Here is a 23642-nt window from a genome sequence, read left to right on the forward strand (position 1 = left end):
CAAACTAATTGTAAGATATGGATGCGGCCAGAAGTGTATGAGATGCACATTAAGGTAACTCTTATTTAGTTCTAATCACGTCCGTTATTTGTAATCCATATTTACGAAATAGTAAAATTATTGTGTAATTATATGCTAGGATTACCCCGAGGACACGGAGTTGATTAACAAATCGATACCAAATTTCCGTAAATTGGTATGTATCTTTGGTGGACTTATGCCGCAAACTAGACGAAGGAGGTGGATAAGATCTTCGGGTGATAGTACTTGGCCTGCGCAAGAACAGATGTCCGGAGGTTCGTCGAGTCATGATGCAGCACCTCAACCACCAACTTGTGTTAACTGGGATGACGACATGGATGACTTCATGCCTCCGAAACCATGGCCTCCAACACATGATGTTCCTCCCCCTTTACATGAACCTAGAATCAGAAAAGAGACAAAGGGAAAAACAAGAGGTTCATCAAGTCATGTTGCACCACCTGCAGCACAAACTTGTGTTAACTGGGATGACGACATGGATGACTTCATGCCCCCCAAATCATGGCCTTCAACACATGATGTTCCTCCCCGTGTACATGAACGTAAATCCAGAAAAGAGAGAAAGGGAAAGGCAAAAGATTCGTCGAGCCATACTACACCACCTGCAGCACCACCATCTGTCAACTGAGATGACGACCTAGATGATTTCATGTCATGATCTATAACATATGATGTTCATCGGTTTAAGATGTATTCGCATTTAGTATTGTTAATGTTGTATTATGCTTGTATGTATGTCTCGTACCTAACTTTGCATTCACTGGACATGTACATAATGTCGAGTTTGAATCGTACTTAGTTGTAATGGAGCATCGAAGTATAAACATACCATCTATTGTATGTAATGGAAAATACGAGAGTGATAAGAGGCGAACGTTGAAGTGTATAAATAAGCGGTCCACAGCTATCTCATTACAAATAAACATCAGAGATACAAACATCAGATACAAACATCATAATACAACGATAATGAAACACACATCACACATGCAGTGGCATGGCAGAACCCGTTGCAAACTACGGTAAATAGATTCCGGATTAACCTAACATGCCTTAGGTAATTTAAAAAAAAACAGAACAAACACAACGATGCAGCATGTCACTAGCACTAGGGTAGTCCTAGTAGCCGTACCCCCACGTAGCAAACTGCGTTGAGCCTTCTCTGCAGTATCCACCCATTGCAGGTAGTGCAGGCGGTGGTGCCGGAGACGCATGGCCCTTCTTCTTGTGACAAGGGCAGTTGCAGTAAGGAATAGTGCATGGTTCCTCCTGTGAGCCGGCAGCATTGCTGGTATCATCAACTTCGTCGTCTTTGTTACCCTCGATCACTTCCTCATAATGGTTCACCTTGCATTCCAGATCAAAGATCTTTATCTGGAGGTACTCGATTAACTCCTGAACAGAATCAATTGGTGCAGGATCGACCCACCTAGTAAAACCACAGTTTTCTGGAGCATCGGAAGACTGCAAAACAAATTTCATGTAAGGTGTCTCATTGAAGAAAAAGAAATGAAACAACCGAGTATTACCCATGCGTGTGGACATTTAAAGAAACGCCGACCGCCATCCATCCCGTCGGTGCACATCTGCAATAAGCAGTCCTCACCATGTCTGCATTTTGGCCACAGTTCTCTACGGTTATCGTATTGTCGAAGAGGAGTTTCATTGGTAAATTCACTCTTTTGCTGTGGCGGAAACTCAAACACTGGTTCCGGAAAGGAATCAGGTCCAAGAGGCCCCTCCCATATTATGGGGTCTCCCTTTCTTCCCCCTTTTCCTTTCCCAAAACCGTAGTAATTCTTTCCGCTAGACCCACCTCCAGACATTGGGTATACAATGAGCTTTGGTGTTTGAGTGCTTCTGGGAGTTCACAAACTTCGGAGTATTTATAGGCGCACAATGGTCTGATACCCGGAGTGTGGAGTGTAAATACACCTAAAAAGCCTACATGACAACACAGTGAAGAGGCTAGATGACCTAACACTGAAAAGGCTAGATTCGATTCTCGAAATGACTACTCGATGCATCTCTGTGCATGCTGACTCACAGCACTGCATTGCTGCCGCTCGGTCGATCGCGCCTAGATGCCGCCTTCCCCACTACACGCCACAGACCTTCGCTGTAGAATGACAGGTCCGTCGTCCTCACCAGAGAGACTGCTTTGAAGGTGAGCTGGTGTGGTTGCCGTGTTGTCACATCTTTTTGAAATGGTGGAAGGGCACTGCTATTGGGTTGTCGTCTTTTGTCACGTATGTTTGGGCAAAGAATGCGACATTTGGGAAACCCGTGATCGCCGTGCTGAGCAGTGGAACTTGTGATCTCGTACTCGCAGCTAGATACACTATGGTTCCTATTTTGAGCTATTCGAGCGTGTAGTCATCATCATCATCGGCAGGATCTCGGCCGCTAACTCCTACCGCACCTAACTTGTCCTTCATTAAACCACATAACATATTACATTGAAGGTTTCATTCGTTACAACCAAATTCGAGACAAATACATAATATACTTAGTTTCGTACACACAAATACATTGCAAGCTGTTACGTGCACAACTAGATGCGGCGAATTCTTGTAGGTGGAGCCGATCCATCCATCGGATTCCGGAAGGTCCAGCCTCGGCAGCAGCAGTGGGTACTGAAAGCTGTGGGCACTTCTTGTAAGTGTGACCGTCCGCTCCACACAAGTTGCAACATTTTTTCTTCTTTCCAGCCTCGGACTCGTCCATTCCGTTCCGGATCCGACGTGTCTGCCGTCGGCCTATGCCCCGCTTCGTAGCTGCATCAGGGATGAGCATTGGATGGGGATTTTTTTGAGTGAATGGGCCTAGAATACCGATGTCGTATATCTCATGACACCAAGTCTGTGTTGCGGCTTCTTTTGTGAAATATTGAGAAACATAGGACGCAGCATCTAACCCAGATACAGAACAAGCCGCGATGACATGGGAGCATGGTAAGTGATGCACATTTGGCTTCTGACATCGGCAGAATACCCTCCCGTCAATGGTTATCAAAACTTCTTGAATTACCCTTTGTCTGCGGACACCCTGTCCGGTCCTGTCCCTGCATGATACCTCAAATCTTTGCTCCTTTGTGCCCATCGATATGACTGAGTGAAATCGAGCCTTTTCAATTTTTTTCTCCATGTACTCATTGACCCTTCTGCAAAAATGCACTCCTGGATAATTAAGAAAGGGAGCGGCTGATGCGTATCGCTCCCGAAAATACCTTATACATCCATACATGATGAACTCAACAATGCCAATAAGAGGAAATCCACGAACACGACACATTACCATATTGTAACATTCAGCATGGTTGGTCGTCTCGATCCCATAACGTCTCCCATCTATGTCATACAGAAGTGACCACTTCTCTTTAGGCGCACCATCAATCCACTGTGAAAATGGCTTAGCATATCCAACTAATGAATATGTAGAACGTCTCCTGCTGGATGATGAGGCCTGACTCTTAAGCAATTCAGCGCTCATGTCATCAATTATACCCCACAAAGCATCAAACTTCCTCTGCTGATTCTGAGTGCACAATTGCTTGAACAAATTCATCATATCCTTATTCTTGAACCGCTCATAAAAGTTAGCAGCCATATGCCTCACACACCACCTATTGACAACATCTGGCCATATAGGAGGTGAAGATTGACTACCTTCTTGGAGCTGCCTTACAGCTGCAAGTAGACCAGCAACAACGTGAATCTTCAGACGTTCAAGAAACCAGTACCAGCTTTCTGTGTTCTCATTCTCAACAAAGGCAAAGGCGATGGGAACTATCTGCTTGTTGCAATCAATTCCGATTGCCGTCAATATTGTTCCCTTATATTTCCCTGTCAGGAAAGTGCCGTCAATACATAGAACAGGAAGGCAGTAAATGAATGCCCTCACACATGCTCCAATGCAGAAGAAAGCTCGTAGCAGAATGCTTGGCCCCCCTGACAAGCTCGGTACACTATATGTATCAAAAGCACTTCCAGGATTTCTGTGCATAATAGCTTCAAGCATACGAGGTAGGTTGTCGTATGATGCTTCATAAGTGCCAAACCTCATCTCAAATACTTTTTGTTTAGCCCGCCAAGCCTTTGCATAGCTGATCACATACTGGAAATTCTGTTCAATGTCCCTAATTACCAATGCAGGCTCATAATCCATTTTATCAAGAATCACCCCATACATCTTCTTAGCCACGAAAGTTTATGTGATATTACGATGATGTCCCACAACACCTGTCAATCTACAAGTATGTGGTGTAACAATTGAACATTCTCAGTGTGTCTTGAACTTTCCCTTGTATGCATGCACTCGCCATGTACAGTCTCTATCTGCACACCTCACCTCGTATTCTTTGCTGCTAGACTTCAGTACTCTGAATTCCTTCCTCAGAGATACAGCCCAGAGCTTCACAGCATCCTTCACATCCTCAATGGTACGATACTTTGCCCCTTGTACGACCTCATTCACTCTGTATTCAAACTTCGGACATCTAATATCTTGTACCACTGGATTACCAAAACCCTCTTTACGCCATTCACCTAACACTGGGAAGCGCTCATCGTCCTCATCGTCCGATGAGTCCCCACATTGCTCTATTATTTGTGCATCCTGGTCTTCTTTCTCCATGTCCTCCACAATTCCATGTATCCGCTCATATTCATCTGCTAAACCTTGTGGTTCTGGTTCTGGTTCTGGAGCTTGCATGTTCTCTTCTTCTTTATCCTCTTCCATCTCTTCATTGCAGTCAGATGTTGTGTGTGTTGACCCTTCACCTAAATCAGCGGTCTTCTGGTGAATCTGAATTACCATTGCGAGAGGCCACCCACTTTCAAGAGCTGCGTGCATGTAATGTTGCCATTCTTCCGTACTACTTATATGCGTCAACTCCCAGAAATCCCCATTAGCTTCCCAGGAAGTCAAGGTATGAACCGTAAGCAAATGGGTCTTTGGATTCACATTGAACATCTTGTGAAGACATTTCCGTATGGACTCAAAACTCCTCTCTAGGGGTTTATCTAGACAGTACTGTTTTCTTTCCAATGCTGATAGATTTACTCCATAGGAATCATGAGTAATTCTATAGAAGTTACCGTAATAAACTTGAAATGCCACTTTGCTCGACATATCTGGCCATGCAAAGACTTCATTTTAATTAATCTAATATCTACAAATATACTATGCCTTCAATTATAACCACTAATCCGAACCCTAAGTGCTTACAATAATAAAAAATACTAATTATAAAATTAAACATACAAAAAAAATCTGAAATGACAAAGTTGAGAAATATTGGTTAACTGCGGTTCGGATCCAAAATCCTGCAGGGCTTCGCCGGTTTTTTTACCTCTCTCACCCCTCCTCTCTCCCTCTCCCCTCTCTGGATCTCGTGGGCAGAAAATGAGGGCGCAGAGGGAAGGAGCGGAGTTTTATATTTGAGGAGCGAGCCTGCCGCCCCCCTGCCGGGCGGCAGGCCCCCTGCCGCCAACTGGTGGGGTGGCAGGGGGCCTGCCGCCCGGCAGGGGGGCGGTAGGCTCCCTCCAAGGACCTCTGTGCAAAATAAATTTATTTTTATTTACATATAGGTCCCTACCGCCTCCCTGCCGGGCGGTAGGGGTATAGAACTGTAAAACCTGAAACCAAAAATATATTTCTGTAAATTTTTTTTTTGAAAAATACAAAAATAAAAAAACACGTGACGTACGGGTCGCACGCCCTGGGCCATACAGGCTGAGCAGCCATATATTCTAATTATTTACATTCCATTATATATCCTATACAGTCAAATGTTCGCACTGTTTAATATTTTTATTGATTGTATATTATTATTTGTTCATGATGTTTAATTTTTTGTTCATAATAATAATAATTTGTTCGTGTTTTTAAAATATTTATTCATATTCTTTAAAATTAGTTAGTTAATATTAAAAATATTTTTAGAAAATATCGTGCAAATATAGACAAGTGTGGTCTTGTTTTGAAAGGTCTTATCATAACAAAGATAATGGTATAATCCAAATTTAATTTGAATGGTTGTTTTAATAGTTATAGCTTTTTTAGGTTTGTATTTGCATCTATGTGGATAATGTCAGCATTTTGTACATCTGCAAGCATGAGTAGATTCTCTTTCCATTAACTGGCAACTTACGTGCGGACACAGTCAACAGAAAAATTAACTTGTGGAACAACACTAGCAGATCTAATATACGGCCCAATAAGCCATTTGTACTCGGAGGAAATTAATCGCACACTCTTTAGGTGATGGTTGGCGAAAGCATCACCAAAGCGATGCATAACTGCGCCGGGGGCCAGCGAGGGAGGACAAGGGAGCAAACAGACATGACATACAATTTCATTTACAAAACACTCCAGGAGCTTGCAATTAATGTGAGGAACTAGCTCAAATTAATTTCATTGAATCAAGCCATCGTCCATTGATCAACTCAATTAGAGAAAATCAATCCCGGTAGTCCTTGAAATATGTCAAGAGCAATGCCCAGAATTTGAACACACTCCATAAGCACAATAAATTAAACATCGTCACACTGGTACATTCATACGTAGAGTTCATATTATATAAAGAGGTCCAAAGTATATAACACAAGTATTAGAGTTTTGCAGCGGAAAATTTTACATCTTGCTCATTCCATACATATTACAAATAAGAAGATTAACATTATATGTTGATCATGCGCTTCTCATAGCCACCGGCCATCTACTCCCCACCCACACCTTCGTCTGCAGGGTAGAAGTACCCAAACACGGCCTCCAGCTGCGGATCACATACAACAACTTAACCATAGCACCATGAGACAAAATGTACTCGCAGGTCTTATCCAATACAGGTATATACTTGCCCGGCCTCAAGGCGAATGAATTTGGTTAATAGCAAGGAAAGATCATGGTATTTAGTTTTGCATAAAAAGCATCTAACTATGATGAAGTTATAATAAGCAAAATACATAGCACATACGGTATCTATATCATACATCAATACAATTGTATAAGTAAAGTGATCATGAATCATAAGCTCAATCTTCCACGAACTTTCTCATGAGTGGAATTAATCACACACCCTATAACTCACGAGTGGTGGTGACCTTGCCACCTCTCGACTTCTACCAAACTAAGCATAGCTAGCTGTTTAATTCGTGACACCTAATAAACATACTCAACTATGGGGTAATGTTATAAGTAAGGTTGGTAGTGTATCAAATAGGTTCTAAGCAATCATTGATACATATAGTAATTCATGAGCAACCAAGACATCTGTACTTCATTGATCCAAAATAAGGGATAAAAATGCATAGGTGTCTGCCTTGATTCTCAAAGGGAGTGTCATATCCCTCAATCTCCGGCTCACCCTCCTCTTGCTCCAGGGTCACAGTCTCAACACGAGTGCAATAATGCTTGACATGCCATGAATGATTGCAATGATATGAGAAGGCATGCTTAAATATTGCAAAACTATGATAAAAAGAAGCTAGACATTAGCAATAGGTGGATTATTTATGGGTAAGTGCAAGCATAATGAACGAGTAAATGTAGAGCGTTTGACTTCAAAGAAGCGGACTGTCCGGCTCTAAATAGCGGACCATTTGGCGGACCGTCCGCCGGCCAACAGCGGACCATTTTGGGTGAATGGTTTCCTTGTGCTTCTGAGTAGTGCTGAAAAATGACCCGCGGACCGTCCGCCCCCATTGGGGGGGGGGACTTTCCGCAGTACAAATTTCTGGGAGGTGTAAAAATGTCCAGAAGCTGTGTTGGTCGGGTTGGGTGACTAGCGGACTGTCCGGCCATGATGGACGGACTGTCCGCACCACGGCCTAGGATCACCAGCAAGTTCGCCGCTGGCAATTACAACCACGGTTACGGATGGGGTTTGTTCCTAATGGTTCTTGGGAGTGTGGGGAGTCCTCTTTGGTAGCTAGAACACACATGCATTGAGGTTTCAAAGCTCTAAGTCAACAGTGGTGAATAGGCTCTAGATGGCTTCTTGGCTTCCAAACCTAGGGCAATGGAGATAGATCGGGGAGGGGATGAGCTCACCGGCGACAAGGGGAACACCGGCTAGAGCTGCAAGATGGTGTGGCAAGGAATTGACTTGCTCATGGTTGACTAAAGTAGGTTTTGCTGATAAACTGAGGAAAGTCCGCCCTATAGGGGCAGACCGTCCGCCTCTATAATTTTGATAGGGCTTAGTCCTATAGCTTTTTCATCCCTAAATGCATTCTAACAATGGTTAATGCTTGATGATGCATATGATGATATGATTATCATTTTAATTATCCTATAGCAGGGCTCTTACAATTAAAATCTAATTGAAAAGTGTTTTTTATATTTATCCTAACTCGCAAAAAATGTATAAAAATATATTTCTGGTACTACCTTCTAAGAGGTAATTTGTGTTAAAATCTATCTAGATCAAGGGTCCATAGTCATCTTGGAGTATTATTGTAGCAAACCCAATATGAATACAAATACAAAGCTTCACCTTTGTTTATTGATATAATTAATGAGAGATTACTAAAACACAACTAGACCCACGTTTGGTAAAGACTGCCCCTAATTATTACCACATGTTCTTGATTACATGATGAGTTCCGGGTAGTGCTGCTGCTGGCCCCTTGTAGGCCTTATTAGGCCACAGTGCACCCGAAAATAGCCCATAGTTTTTCTTGGGTGAAGCAGCTTTGCCACATCCTCCAATTTTTGACATTGCATGCGCCATGCAGGTCGTCGAGCTCGAGCCACTGCAATGATGTTTCATTTCCATTCCATAACCAAATACGTCCATGAATGGCCGGCGAGGCACGCCTAGTATCATAGGCTTTGGAGCTTTCGTGGTCGCTGATGTCCTGTCAATATTCTTACCCTCGCTATGCAAGCCGTCGTCCAGCTTCGGTGCCGGCGGCTGGTTGATGAAGTGCACGATGCTCGCCATGAGCCTCCTACTGGTGGTGCGCAGCGGGCTGTAGAGGTGGAAGCCATGGTCCTCGCCCTCCGACTCCACCAGCGTAGCCTCACCGCTGCCAGTGCGCGTGTAGTAGTCGTGGAAGCGCTTCAGGAGGCGGCACCCACGTTCCCGCAGGGTGTCCTTCTCGGCCACGGCCAGCAAGACACGTCGGCATGTCAGTGACGCGATGTCCTCATCGGGGGGGTTGAGCCGAGGGTCATCATTGCTAGCCTGGCCTGCAGTCACGAACGGCCAGAGCCAGTCCACCCCGTATGCCGGAAATACCGCTGCGCCATCCCAGACCTCCTCGGAAGGTAGCCGCTCGGCTCCCCAGAAGAAGGGCTGCACGATGACCATCCCCTCGATGTCGACGCCCAAGCCACCATCTCGGCTAGCCTGTACCGCTGTGTGGTAGGCAATGTTGCCGCCCGCGCTGTCACCGGCGATGAACATGCGTGCAGGGTCTGCATAGTCGGCAAGCCATGGGTCGGCGAAGGTTGCCACCCATTTGAGCGCAGACCATGCGTCATTGTAGGCTGCAGGTATGGGGTGCTCCGGTGCGAGGCGGTACTCCACTGAGACGACGAGTGCCCCGGCACTCGTAGCAAGGGAGGTGGCGTAGCGGTGGTACGTCTGGCAGAAGGCGCTCTCCGTGCAGAAGGAGCCGCCATGGATGTACATGACGAGAGGGAGCCTCCTGCTGCCGGCGGCCATGGCAGCTCGGGAGGGGAGGAATAGCCGTGCCGACACACCGGTGCCGTGGTCAATGACCACATCTCTCGTTGCCACCCTGCGGTTGGCTGTCGGGTCCTCCGACGCAGCCACGAGAGGACTCCTCAGCAACCGCTCGATTCGGCCATCCTTGTACCGTTTTAGAAACGGGGTGAAGTCAAAGTCGACTTCAGTGACAGCATCCACAAAGTTCTTGTTTGCATCCATAGTGGTCTTTTGATTGAGTCTATGTCTATCTGTGTTTGCAGCTCTTTGTTGTGTTGTGTTGTAGGCTTGTGGGGTAGCTGCATTCGTAGCCTTGTTGGGCTTTTATAGCTACAACATTATTTCATTTCAATCCGTTAGGTACCAAGATATTAGAAAACTGGATCCATTTTGAAATGCCGACACACTTTAATTTGAGGGAAGAAAAAAAAATCTGCACTTGTCTCTTGCAGTGTTGGTCTCTTTAACTCTCTTAGCTTTGACCGGCTGCAAAATGACCTGCTCCTGTCCTATATATCATTTAAAATAACAACAGACTAACAATAAGTTGCATGCCGTGATTAATTCAGCAAATAAACTTAAATTGATGATTGGTCTGACCCCCTCCCAAGCTTTGTAAAAACTTGGGTTGACCTCGATCTCGTTGGTCCAGAGGTGATGATTGAATAAAGAATGAGCGAGCTTCCCAAAAAAAAAAGCTTAAATTGATGGGAAATGACCATTTCACTTGGAGGCTTTGCCTTACTTGCAATATACTAGAAGCTAAATTTATCACTAGAAAAAGTGGGAAATTCACTTTCCCTAAAGTTAAAGAACTTACAATCTAATGTTATAATTCTAACCATTTGTTTGACCTGCAAAACATGATCGATGCATTCTAAAATAAAATAGCTTCTATGGCATGTAAATGCTTGTTTTCATGGTAAAGTATGTGCTATATGTGATTGTTTCTGCAAAGAAAGTATGAGCTTTCCATGGTATTATATCAGAAAAAGTTAGAATATAGCACGTGCTTTATAAGTTTTCATCATGTTTACAATTTATTATTGGAATTTTGGCTCGTTTACTTAATGCATTTTCATTTGCCTGGATGAACCCTAATGCATCAACAAGAAGCGTGCAACTATTGTTTCAATTCTGAGAAGTTGAATTAGTTGTTGCATGTGTAGTACGTGGGGGGTCAATGTTGGTCAGATGCGGCATGCATTTCTCCTTTCAAGGTGTAACAATATCTAGCTGCAGATCCAATCGACCTGATGAGAGCTGACCTTCTCGAACACAAGACGTCCTGATGAGAGTTAACTAATAATGATTAGTATATTGAGCGCTAAATAAGAAATTTGGCTGTCCATATGCATGGATGGACGGAGATCGTATATAATACATCGTGCCATGTGTTCGTTAAATTAGGACATGGGTTTTATTCGTTCGATTCGATCCACCGTGTGATGAGCCGTTGCCCGTTGACAATCAAAAGCAACACGCAAATGCCCTGATGAGAGCTGACGACCCAACACATGACGTGCAGCAGCATGTGGTGCAGTTCGCACTATATGTGTCCTGAAGCTGCACGTTGTACACATGAGCATCATATTTTAGGCTGTTTCTAATTTAGTTTTATTCTGTTTATAATTCATGAAATAGGGATGTCTATCAATTTGCCATGTCTTATAGAAGTAGAAAATATGAATACGGTAATAAAAAGCGCAAGAGGAAAAGAAGACTTGATCAGTTTGCTCAGACTCAGAAGGATTCTCTTGAAAGATTTGTTGTTAAAGAATGTCAAAGAAGTACACAAGATCAAACTCCTCAGGCACACTACTACAAAAACGATTTGTAGCAACGGCCCAATTTTTTTTAGGGGCAGACCTAAATTTAACCCGTTGCTACAAATGGGCCTTGGTACTGTAGCAACTCACCCGCCCTTAGAAACACCATTTGTAGGGGCGGCTCACCCCCTGGCTGCCCCTAAAAACAGCGTCCATTTTTAGGGGCGGCTCAACCCCCCCCCCCCAACTGCCCCTACTTGGATGAGTCTATACCACTAGAATCTTATATACAACCTAGACGACAACAGGCACAAGGAAATCACGTACCACTCGGTCTTCTCATATCTGGAATGCCACCACAACTTTTTATGCAGTGTTGCACGGCATTACCTAGAATCTTTGCGAGCGTATGTCACCTTCGCGACGTCCAGATGAGGAGATCTGATTTCTCAATCAGGGCGAACAGTACATTCGCTCCAAGGGATGCTATACCTAGTGTTGTATATATAGCCGTCCGCAGAGTTAATGCAGGGGGTGCAGGGGGCTCCTACTCGAGCATGGCCACTTTGGGTTCGTGCTGATGTTCTTCCACCGGGCGACCGGTAGGCAATCCAGGCCCACGCGAATGCGAACGGTAACTGCAGTTACAAAAGAAACTTGCTCCATTAATGTTACAATGTTCCCTCTAACAATTGTCACTCTTCCTGCAGAATCGAGCAACTTTCCACTCCGATACACACTGTACCTGCAACCCCAAAGAGACCAGGGTGCGGGGACTTCTAGACAAGGAGGTGGACATGGAGCACGTCGTTTGCAATTATGTATGGTTCAACTTGTTTATACATTGCCTCTAACCAGTGACGGAGCCAGGATTCAATGATAGGGGCCAACTGATAAGATAAAATGAACATGCTCGTAGCGCATCAATAGACTCTTTTTTTAGGACAATAGGCTCGTAGGTAGGCGAGGAATGGCTGTGCGCCCAGGCCTGGGAAAAGCCTTGCATTTGGCCGCGTAGCATGCCGTGCACGCGCGTGCGAGCCTGACGAGGCAAGCCTGCAGCGGCAGCGGCGACAGTGTTGCGGAGACGGTGCGCGGGGGTGTTGACGGCGTAGGTCTGCTTGGCCAGGGGCCAAGGCGAGGCAAAGGCCCGACCTTGGGCTCCTGTTCGTGCATGCGCACGCGGCCGGCACACGGTAGGGCCATGGTATGACTGCGGCAGTGGCGGGTTCAGCCGACAGTGTTGCGGACCTCACCTGAGCGCGCCAAAGGGCGGCGTTCGCGGTCCGAGCTACTGGAGGTCGTGCAAGTCTGTGCCTTGGCATTGGCGACGCACGCACGCGTGCGGACCCTAGCAGTCCAGAGTCACGGCGTGGCCATGGCGAGCGAACTCAGCACGGCGACGGCGGGCTCGACGGTTTTCTCGCGGGTCGCACATAAGAGAGGCCGGGAATGTTGCCCTAGGGCCGTCTAGGTTCGGCCACAGCGGACCATGCTCACCGAAGCACAGGGGAGGCGGAGGCTCGGTGCAAAGGTGGGGGCTCACCGGTGGGCCTAGGGTCGCTGGGGCTCGGTGCGGTGTCGAGGCGCTGCAAGGGAGTTGAGGCCGTGCAGGGAGAGCAACAGCATCGACGTCGTCGTACTGGTCGCCAACATGACGAAGTCCGGCGGTGGCGTGGCTCCTTCATCGCGGCGCTCCCTTCCTCTCCACCTCCCTTCCTCCTCCAATTCCGGCGGCGGGCGCTAGGGTTCAGGGCTGCGGTGTTGGGGGATCTTATAGGCAGCTGCTTAGGCTCCGGTGGGCCCTAATGCTGAGGCAGTGGCGTGGATGGGACGGGGGCATGCAGAGGGGAACATGGCGTGCATCCACGTGTTCTCCAAGCTATGCTCAGGGTCGTGGCCGACCAAGGGTGCAGGCGGGCGTCAGGGTGGCAGGCGGCGGTAGGCGCAACCGGCGGGAAAACGGAGCGGCAGCGGGCGGCATGTGGGGTGCGGCAAGATAAAGGAGAAAGGGGAATAGTTCCCCTGGCGGTGTGCATTTGACAAGTGGGGTCCACATGTCAGTAGGCCAGGTAACGCGAGCAGGCGAGTGTGGGGCGGTAGCAGGCCATGGCGACGGTAGCGGGCCGGCTTTTGGGCTGCGTGGTGTGCCCGCGCGCGTGGGCGCGCTCGTGTGCAAAGCGGGCCGCGGAGAGGGGGTGAGTCGGGCCGGCGGGGTGTTAGCGGGCCGGGCTGGTTTGTTTGGTTGGGCTGGGGTGTTTGCGCGTTTCGGCACGGGATAGGATAGGGGTTAGGTTAGGTTTTTGGATTTAATTTGAATCCCCAATTCCAATTAAATTCCACTCAAATTCAAATAAAAATCTTCCCAATAAATTTAAACAATGGAGAGGCACAAGTCCAAATAAGATTCAAATATTTTTCACACTATCATTTTACTTCCTATAGTTATTTTGATTTAGTTGCACTAAGAGAAGAGAGATAGAGTTAATCCTTAAATTATCCTATTCTATTTGCACTCCACACAATTTTTTTTGAAATTCCATATTTTTGCAACTATAAAAATATTTTATAAATTTACGGGATGTTACAGCAACCCACCCAGACACCCACGTACCTGCACTATGGTGGCCTCGCTGAACAGGGGAGGTTTCCAAAGTTTTGCCAGAAATACACCCAAAGGAAAATGAATTCACCTCTTTACAACCTCTTTTGTTATGTTAACGAGTTTGACAATGCTTTTATTGAAAGCAATAGTTCACGGTGCATCATCTTTTGGGGACAAGATTTTCAGAACAAATTCCCATGTATAGATCATATTATAGCGGCGGTTACTAGAAAAAACTCGCGGGTAAAAATGTTTTTTACTGGTGGTTCATATATAGAACCTACTATAACATACCATTTGTGATGGCTAATATTTAGAACCGCCAGTACAAATTATTTTTACAGTCTCAAAGGTTGAACCGCCAGCAGAAACTATTTTTGAACTGCCATTGATTTTATCATTTGTAGTAGTGTTTTGGGGACAAGATTTTCAGAACAAATTCCCATCGGTCCTACTGTCAATATTTACATCACGAGTTCCACACCTAATTGGATATAGAAGTAGTTCGACCATCATTTACACCTTCTCGTTGCAAGAGAGAGGCTTGACTGATTTAGTTGGCTAATAATAATTAGTATATTGATTAATTAGCCAAACATTGGATGAAGACTAAGGTAGACAGGACGATTGATGCTTATTGGTCTCATTTTTTAATTAGTTGCTGCATGTGTAGTACGTGGAGGGAACAAAGATGGATGCACATCTCCTTTCAAGGTGTAACAATACTTTGATGTATATAGAAGTAGTTCCATCATCATTTACACACCTTCTCGTTGCAAGAGATAGACTTGCCCGATTTAGTTGACTTGATTAGTATATTGATTAATTAGCCAAACATTAGATGGAAGACTATGGAAGACAAAGTTGGCCAGATGCATGCACTTCTCCGTAGAAGGTGCAACGACTTCTTTTGTTACTAAGGTGTTACGACTTTGACTTTGACAAGCTCCTATACGTGACAAAGTTCGGCTCCTAACAGAGGACAAGATTTGAATTAGTACCTGTGCTAATGTCTAGCTGGGGATTGATCCAATCGACCATGTGTTGAGAGCCGTTGTCAATCAAAAGCAACATGCACGTGCCCTGATGAGAGTTGACCTTCTCGAACGCATGACGTCCTGATGAGAGCTCACCTTCTCGAACGCATGACGTCCTGATGAGAGTTCATTAATAATGATTAGTATATTGATTAATTAGCCAAACATTAGATGAAGACTAGGGAAGACAGGACCATCGATGCTTGGTCTCCTCATTACATAGTTGTTGCATGTGTAGTACGTGGAGACAAAGTTGACCGGATGCATGCACTTCTCCGTACAAGGTGTAACAATAGTTTGACAAGCTCCTACAGACACGTGACAAGTTGGCCAGTGCATCCTCATGATGCATGTGCGTCACGATAGATGCATGAAACAAATGACCAATAGAGACTTTGAACATGACTTTTGGGCTCTCTTGATATTCTAAAGTTTGTATGTGCAAAAAAAAATTCTAAATTGATGTAGATAAGAAACACTTGTTTTTTACTCCTTTTACATGATACCACTACATAGGAAGTCATCTCAATATATTCTAATTATTATATTTTCTATATATATAAAGAGCCCATTTTATATTTCGCACAGTAGCCTCCAAAACTAATCGCACACTCTTTAGGTGATGGTTGGCGAAAGCATCACCAAAGCGATGCATAACTGCGCCCGGGGCCAGCGAGGGAGGACAAGGGAGCAAACAGACATGACATACAATTTCATTTACAAAACACTCCAGGAGCTTGCAATTAATGTGAGGAACTAGCTCAAATTAATTTCATTGAATCAAGCCATCGTCCATTGATCAACTCAATTAGAGAAAATCAATCCCGGTGGTCCTTGAAATATGTCATGAGCAATGCCCAGAATTTGAACACACTCCATAAGCACAATAAATTAAACATCATCACACTGGTACATTCATACATAGAGTTCATATTATATAAAGAGGTCCAAAGTATATAACACAAGTGTTAGAGTTTTGCAGCGGAAAGTTTTACATCTTGCTCATTCCATACATATTACAAATAAGAAGATTAACATTATATGTTGATAGTGCCTTTCTCATAGCCACTGGCCATCTACTCCTCACCCACACCTTCGTCTGCAGGGTAGAAGTACCCAAACACGGCCTCCAGCTGCGCATCACATACAACAACTTAACCATAGCACCATGAGTACAAAATGTACTCACATGTCTTATCCAATACAGGTATATACTTGCCCGGCCTCAAGGCGAATGAATTTGGTTAATAGAAAGGAAAGATCATGGTATTTAATTTTGCATAAAAAGCATCTAACTATGATGAAGTTATAATAAGCAAAATACATAGCACATATGGTATCTATATCATACATCAATACAATTGTATAAGTAAAGTGATCATGAATCATAAGCTCAATCTTCCACGAACTTTCTCATGAGTGGAATTAATCACACACCCTATAACTCACGAGTGGTGGTGACCTTGCCACCTCTCGACTTCTACCAAACTAAGCATAGCTAGCCGTTTAATCCGTGACACCTAACAAACATACTCAACTATGGGGTAATGTTATAAGTAAGGTTGGTAGTGTATCAAATAGGTTCTAAGCAATCATTGATACATATAGTAATTCATGAGCAACCAAGACATATGTACTTCATTGATCCAAAATAAGGGATAAAAATGCATAGGTGTCTGCCTTGATTCTCAAAGGGAGTGTCATATCCCACAATCTCCGGCTCACCCTCCTCTTGCTCCAGGGTCACAGTCTCAACACGAGTGCAATAATGCTTGACATGCCATGAATGATTGCAATGATATGAGAAGGCATGCTTAAATATTGCAAAACTATGATAAAAAGAAGCTAGACATTAGCAATAGGTGGATTATTTATGGGTAAGTGCAAGCGTAATGAACGAGTAAATGTAGAGCGTTTGACTTAAAAGAAGCGGACTGTCCGGCTCTAAATAGCGGGCCATTTGGCGGACCGTCCGCCGGCCAACAGCGGACCATTTTGGGTGAATGGTTTCCTTGTGCTTCTGAGTAGTGCTGAAAAATGACCCGCGGACCGTCTGCCCCCATTGGGGGGGGGAGGACTGTCCGCAGTACAAATTTCTGGGAGGTGTAAAAATGTCCAGAAGCTGTGTTGGTCGGGTTGGGTGACTAGCGGACTGTCCGGCCATGATGGACGGACTGTCCGCACCACGGCCTAGGATCACCAACAAGTTCGCCGCTGGCAATTACAACCACGGTTATGAATGGGGTTTGTTCCTAATAGTTCTTGGGAGTGTGGGGAGTCCTCTTTGGTAGCTAGAACACACATGCATTGAGGTTTCAAAGCTCTAAGTCAACAACGGTGAATAGGCTCTAGATGGCTTCTTGGCTTCCAAACCTAGGGCAATGGAGATAGATTGGGGAGGGGATGAGCTCACCGGCGACAAGGGGAACACTGGCTAGAGCTGCAAGATGGTGTGGCAAGGAATTGACTTGCTCATGGTTGACTAAAGTAGGTCGTGCTGATAAACTGAGGAAAGTCCGCCCTATAATGGCAGACCGTCCGCCTCTATAATTTTGATAGGGCTTAGTCCTATAGCTTTTTCATCCCTAAATGCATTCTAACAATGGTTAATGCTTGATGATGCATATGATGATATGATTATCATTTTAATTATCCTATAGCAGGGCTCTTACAATTAAAATCTAATTGAAAAGTGTTTTTTATATTTATCCTAACTCGCAAAAAATGTATAAAAATATATTTCTGGTACTACCTTCTAAGAGGTAATTTGTGTTAAAATCTAGGACTAAAATCCTATGGATTTTGAACGTGACACCCAATTTCACGGAGTTGTGGTGGCATGAATCGAATTTTCCCTAAAATCTATCTAGATCAAGGGTCCATAGTCATCTTGGAGTATTATTGTAGCAAACCCAATATGAATACAAATACAAAGCTTCACCTTTGTTTATTGATATAATTAATGAGAGATTACTAAAACACAACTAGACCCACGTTTGGTAAAGACTGCCCCTAATTATTACCACATGTTCTTGATTACATGATGAGTTCCGGGTAGTGCTGCTGCTGGCCCCTTGTAGGCCTTATTAGGCCACAGTGCACCCGAAAATAGCCCATAGTTTTTCTTGGGTGAAGCAGCTTTCCCACATCCTCCAATTTTTGACATTGCATGCACCATGCAGGTCGTCGAGCTCGAGCCACTGCAATGATGTTTCATTTGCATTCCATAACCAAATACGTCCATGAACGGCCGGCGAGGCACGCCTAGTATCATAGGCTTTGGAGCTTTCGTGGTCGCTGATGTCCTGTCAATATTCTTACCCTCGCATGCATGCCAATGCAAGCCGTCGTCTAGCTTCGGCGCCGGTGGCTGGTTGATGAAGTGCACGATGCTCGCCATGAGCCTCCTACTGGTGGTGCGCAGCGGGCTGTAGAGGTGGAAGCCATGGTCCTCGCCCTCCGACTCCACCAGCGTAGCCTCACCGCTGCCAGTGCGCGTGTAGTAGTAGTGGAAGCGCTTCAGGAGGCGGCACCCACGTTCCCGCAGGGTGTCCTTCTCGGCCACGGCCAGCAAGACGCGCCGGCATGTCAGTGACGCGATGTCCTCATCGGGGGGGGGGGGGGTTGAGCCGAGGGTCATCATTGCTAGCCTGGCCCACGGTCACGAACGGCCAGAGCCAGTCCACCCCGTATGCCGGAAATACCACTGCACCATCCCAGACATCCTCGGAAGGTAGCCGCTCGGCTCCCCAATTCAAATTAAATTCCACTCAAATTCAAATAAAAATCTTCCCAATAAATTTAAACAATGGAGAGGCACAAGTCCAAATAAGATTCAAATATTTTTCACACTATCATTTTACTTCCTATAGTTATTTTGATTTAGTTGCACTAAGAGAAGAGAGATAGAGTTAATCCTTAAATTATCCTATTCTATTTGCACTCCACACCTTTTTTTTTGAAATTTCATATTTTTGTAACTATAAAAATATTTTATAAATTTACGGGATGTTACAGCAACCCACCCAGACACCCACGTACCTGCACTATGGTGGCCTCGCTGAACAGGGGAGGTTTCCAAAGTTTTGCAAGAAATACACCCAAAGGAAAATGAATTCACCTATTTACAACCTCTTTTGTTATGTTAACGAGTTTGACAATGCTTTTATTGAAAGCAATAGTTCACGGTGCATCATCTTTTGGGGACAAGATTTTCAGAACAAATTCCCATGTATAGATCGTATTATAGCGGCGGTTACTAGAAAAAACTCGCGGGTAAAAATGTTTTTTACTGGTGGTTCATATATAGAACCTACTATAACATACCATTTGTGATGGCTAATATTTAGAACCGCCAGTACAAATTATTTTTACAGTCACAAAGGTTGAACCGCCAGCAGAAACTATTTTTGAACTGCCATTGATTTTATCATTTGTAGTAGTGTTTTGGGGACAAGATTTTCAGAACAAATTCCCATCGGTCCTACTGTCAATATTTACATCACGAGTTCCACACCTAATTGGATATAGAAGTAGTTCGACCATCATTTACACCTTCTCGTTGCAAGAGAGAGGCTTGACTGATTTAGTTGGCTAATAATAATTAGTATATTGATTAATTAGCCAAACATTGGATGAAGACTAAGGTAGACAGGACGATTGATGCTTATTGGTCTCATTTTTTAATTAGTTGCTGCATGTGTAGTACGTGGAGGGAACAAAGATGGATGCACATCTCCTTTCAAGGTGTAACAATACTTTGATGTATATAGAAGTAGTTCCATCATCATTTACACACCTTCTCGTTGCAAGAGATAGACTTGCCCGATTTAGTTGACTTGATTAGTATATTGATTAATTAGCCAAACATTAGATGGAAGACTATGGAAGACAAAGTTGGCCAGATGCATGCACTTCTCCGTAGAAGGTGCAACGACTTCTTTTGTTACTAAGGTGTTACGACTTTGACTTTGACAAGCTCCTATACGTGACAAAGTTCGGCTCCTAACAGAGGACAAGATTTGAATTAGTACCTGTGCTAATGTCTAGCTGGGGATTGATCCAATCGACCATGTGTTGAGAGCCGTTGTCAATCAAAAGCAACATGCCCGTGCCCTGATGAGAGTTGACCTTCTCGAACGCATGACGTCCTGATGAGAGCTCACCTTCTCGAACGCATGACGTCCTGATGAGAGTTCATTAATAATGATTAGTATATTGATTAATTAGCCAAACATTAGATGAAGACTAGGGAAGACAGGACCATCGATGCTTGGTCTCCTCATTACATAGTTGTTGCATGTGTAGTACGTGGAGACAAAGTTGACCGGATGCATGCACTTCTCCGTACAAGGTGTAACAATAGTTTGACAAGCTCCTACAGACACGTGACAAGTTGGCCAGTGCATCCTCATGATGCATGTGCGTCACGATAGATACATGAAACAAATGACCAATAGAGACTTTGAACGAAAGGACTAGCTGTTTGCGTGTAACTAATATATAAAGGCTGAACTTAATTAAAGTAATTAATACTACTAACTACACTATAATGACATTCAAGGTTGTTGATGAAGTGGAGGCTACACCTTTTAGTTGCTTAATAATACTCAAAATCTATGTAGCAATTTGCATATATCAGATGGTTTTTAAATCTTGTCATCTATAAACTAAACTGCATGGTGAAAAATTAAATCCATCAGCTGTAAGGAGCAATATTTTGAATACTATTTTCTTATATAAGAAAAACTGCATTTTATTAGCTCTTGGTCCCAACAACCAAGTGGTGGTCCGCTTGAACAGCTGTAGCAGCGAACTAGCGCTAAATAAGAATTGTGTCTGTCCATGCATATGGATGGACGGAGATCGTAAATAATACGTGCCAAGTGTTCATTAAATTAGGAAACATATTTGATTCGTTCGATCCGATCGACAATATCGTATATAATACGTGCCAAGTGGTCGTTAAATTAGGAAACATATTTAATTCGTTCGATCTGATCGACAATATGTTGAGCAGTTGACAATCAAAAGCAACATGCACGCACTGGTTAAATCGAAGTCCAACCGACGCTGCCTGAGCAGTCGATACGTTGAACTTAGGCCACCTACAACGACAATTATTATGCCGTCTATTAGCGGTTAATTGCGATTTTTCGGTTGCATGTGGTGCAGTTAGAATCAGCTGTTTGTATGTAACTAATATATATAAATGTTTAACTTAATTAAATTAATTAACATTTTACTAACTACACCATAATAATAGTACCAACTACACCATAATAATAGGTTAGTATGGCCAACAGCAAGATGCTCCTGACACTATATATAGTCCACGACCCATCTCCACTTATGCTCACCTATATGTTCAGTCATCAACCTTGGTAGCCGTTGCCTTCTGATCTACAACTACTACACTCCCATAGTTTGAGACGATGGCAACCACACTAGCCACTCTATGTGAGATGCGGCGTGCGCAGCGTGCTGATGGCCCAGCAGCCATGCTCGGTATTGGCACTGCAAATCCAACAAACTACGTGCTTCAGGAGGAGTTTCCCGACTACTATTTTCGTGTCACGAACAAGGAGCACCTCACTGACCTCAAAGATACATTCAAGAAACTATGTAAGTAAGCATGTCATCAATACTGGCTAGCTGTCGTTATTACAATATATTTCTTTTCCAAATTGCAGGTCATTTTACTTTTACCACAAGTTCAATTTCTTTAACAATAAGCATGAAATTATATATAATATATATACGTATATGTATGAATACATCAAGTGATAATCATTGTAGACGCTACTATGTTTTTCTTATGAGATTGAACAAAATTTGCAAAGTTTGATTTAGAACACTGAGAAAATTTGATCAAGCGATATATTAATGATGACCATTCTGAAATACTTGAACTGATTAGGTCGGATCGCGGGGTTGGAGAAACGTTTCTTTCACCACACAGAGCAGTTGCTCAACGCCAACCCAGCCTTCCTACAAGGGACGCCCGCGGCCCTTGACGCGCGGCTCGACATCGTCGCCAAGGCTGCTCCAGAGCTCGCTGCGTCAGCCGCCGCCAAGGCCATAGCGAGATGGGGCCGCCCGGCCACCGACATCACCCACCTCATCGTCAGCACCAACTCTGAAGCCCGCTCACCAGGCGTGGATGTTGGGCTGGCCACACTCCTCGGCCTCCGCCCCAACGTCTGTCGGACTGTGCTCCAGCTCAACGGCTGCTCGGCAGGCTGCGCCGCCCTCCACTTGGCAAAGGACCTAGCCGAGAACAACCGCGGCGCGCGCGTGCTCGTGGTCTGTGTCGAGCTCACCATCACCACCTTCCGAGGCCCTCACGAAGGGGATAGCTTCGGCACCCTCATCCCGCAGGCGCTGTTCGGCGATGGTGCGGGCGCGGTCGTCGTTGGAGCTGACGCCATGCACCCCGCCGAGCGCCCACTATTCGAGATGGTGTCCGCCTCCCAGGCCCTGATACCTGGGTCGGAGAAGCAACTGGACGTGCGGCTCGGGGAGGGCGGGGTCGACATTGATATCTCCTTCAACCTGCCGAAGTTCGTTGCGCAGAATATCGAGCGCTGCCTACTTGATGCGTCTGGGGCGCTCGCTGTTAATGGCATCGAGTCGAAGTGGAACGACCTCTTCTGGGCTGTCCATCCGGGTAGCCGTGGGATTCTGGACCGCGTCGAGTCGGCTCTAGGGCTGGAGCCCAGGAAGCTAGCACCGAGCCGAACTGTGGTGAGAGACTATGGGAACATGCTCTCCGCGACGGTGATATTCGTGCTCGAAGAGCTGCGCCGGCGAATGGATGAGGAAGGAGATGAGGCTGCAGAGTGGGGGATGCTGGTGGGCTTTGGACCGGGATTCACTGTCGAGACCATGGTACTGCACGCTACAAAGTCCTAGCCGTTGGAAGTTGGAAATTGTATCAATAATTCGCATACTTTAATTCAAAAATAAACAAAGTGAACATTTGATTTTAATTTACTCATTATTGATTGATTGGAAGTTTGGAACTACTCATACTAGACCTGTTTCTCTATCCGTGGCAGCATCGATGCTGGCATGGATAACAACTATCGCTGTTGGCTTAAATAATTGAACCCGGATACAGATAACTAATTAACTTGTGGGGCCGGTACATAATTGCCTTGGATTTTGTGATTCACAATACCACAAATGTTTTTTTTAAACAAGGCTATAGAAATGCATATTGCGCATTTTAATATGGATTTTAATGGAAGGTTCACTTAAAATTCCTGATGTAGGTAGCATACGTTTTGTCTAAAGTACCTGCCTGCTGTGCTATGCATTTTCCCCCAAAACCTACCCAAATTTAAAGGCATATTTAAGACAATATCCAAATTATAATAATAAAATAGGACAGGTTCATGCTCTCTATCGCTAGTCTATCATCACAATACACAAGTCATATTGAGACATGTTTTTAACAAGTTTTCCTATGGTTTGGTAGAATGCAATAGTTCACAGTACATCATCTT

The 23642-nt window shown here is 44.7% G+C and overlaps 2 protein-coding genes across 2 annotated transcripts; one reads left to right on the plus strand and one right to left on the minus strand.

The window, feature by feature from the left end:
- Positions 1-8620: 8620 nt before the first annotated feature.
- On the minus strand, positions 8621-9989 carry LOC120659095 (probable carboxylesterase 5). Its single transcript, XM_039937156.1, has one exon. The coding sequence runs from the start codon at positions 9941-9943 to the stop codon at positions 8621-8623; it is 1323 nt and encodes a 440-aa protein (XP_039793090.1). The 5' UTR covers positions 9944-9989.
- Positions 9990-21506: 11517 nt separating this feature from the next.
- LOC120659286 (bisdemethoxycurcumin synthase-like) lies at positions 21507-23123 on the plus strand. The gene is made up of 2 exons (XM_039937365.1): positions 21507-21756; positions 22052-23123. Exons 1-2 carry the CDS (start codon positions 21567-21569, stop codon positions 23044-23046), a joined length of 1185 nt encoding a protein of 394 aa, XP_039793299.1. The 5' UTR covers positions 21507-21566; the 3' UTR covers positions 23047-23123.
- The last annotated feature ends 519 nt before the right edge of the window (positions 23124-23642 follow it).

Source organism: Panicum virgatum, chromosome 2N (genome assembly GCF_016808335.1).
Source record: "Panicum virgatum strain AP13 chromosome 2N, P.virgatum_v5, whole genome shotgun sequence".
NCBI classification, from domain to species: domain Eukaryota; kingdom Viridiplantae; phylum Streptophyta; class Magnoliopsida; order Poales; family Poaceae; genus Panicum; species Panicum virgatum.

What these genes read in the sequence shown, in the direction of transcription:
- LOC120659095 (XM_039937156.1), bottom strand. Translation starts at nt 9,943, where the DNA reads ATGGATGCAAACAAGAACTTTGTGGATGCTGTCACTGAAGTCGACTTT.
- LOC120659286 (XM_039937365.1), top strand. Translation starts at nt 21,567, where the DNA reads ATGGCAACCACACTAGCCACTCTATGTGAGATGCGGCGTGCGCAGCGT. An exon ending in AGATACATTCAAGAAACTAT is followed by an intron (nt 21,757 to 22,051) that starts GTAAGTAAGCAT and finishes TGAACTGATTAG; the next exon opens with GTCGGATCGCGGGGTTGGAG.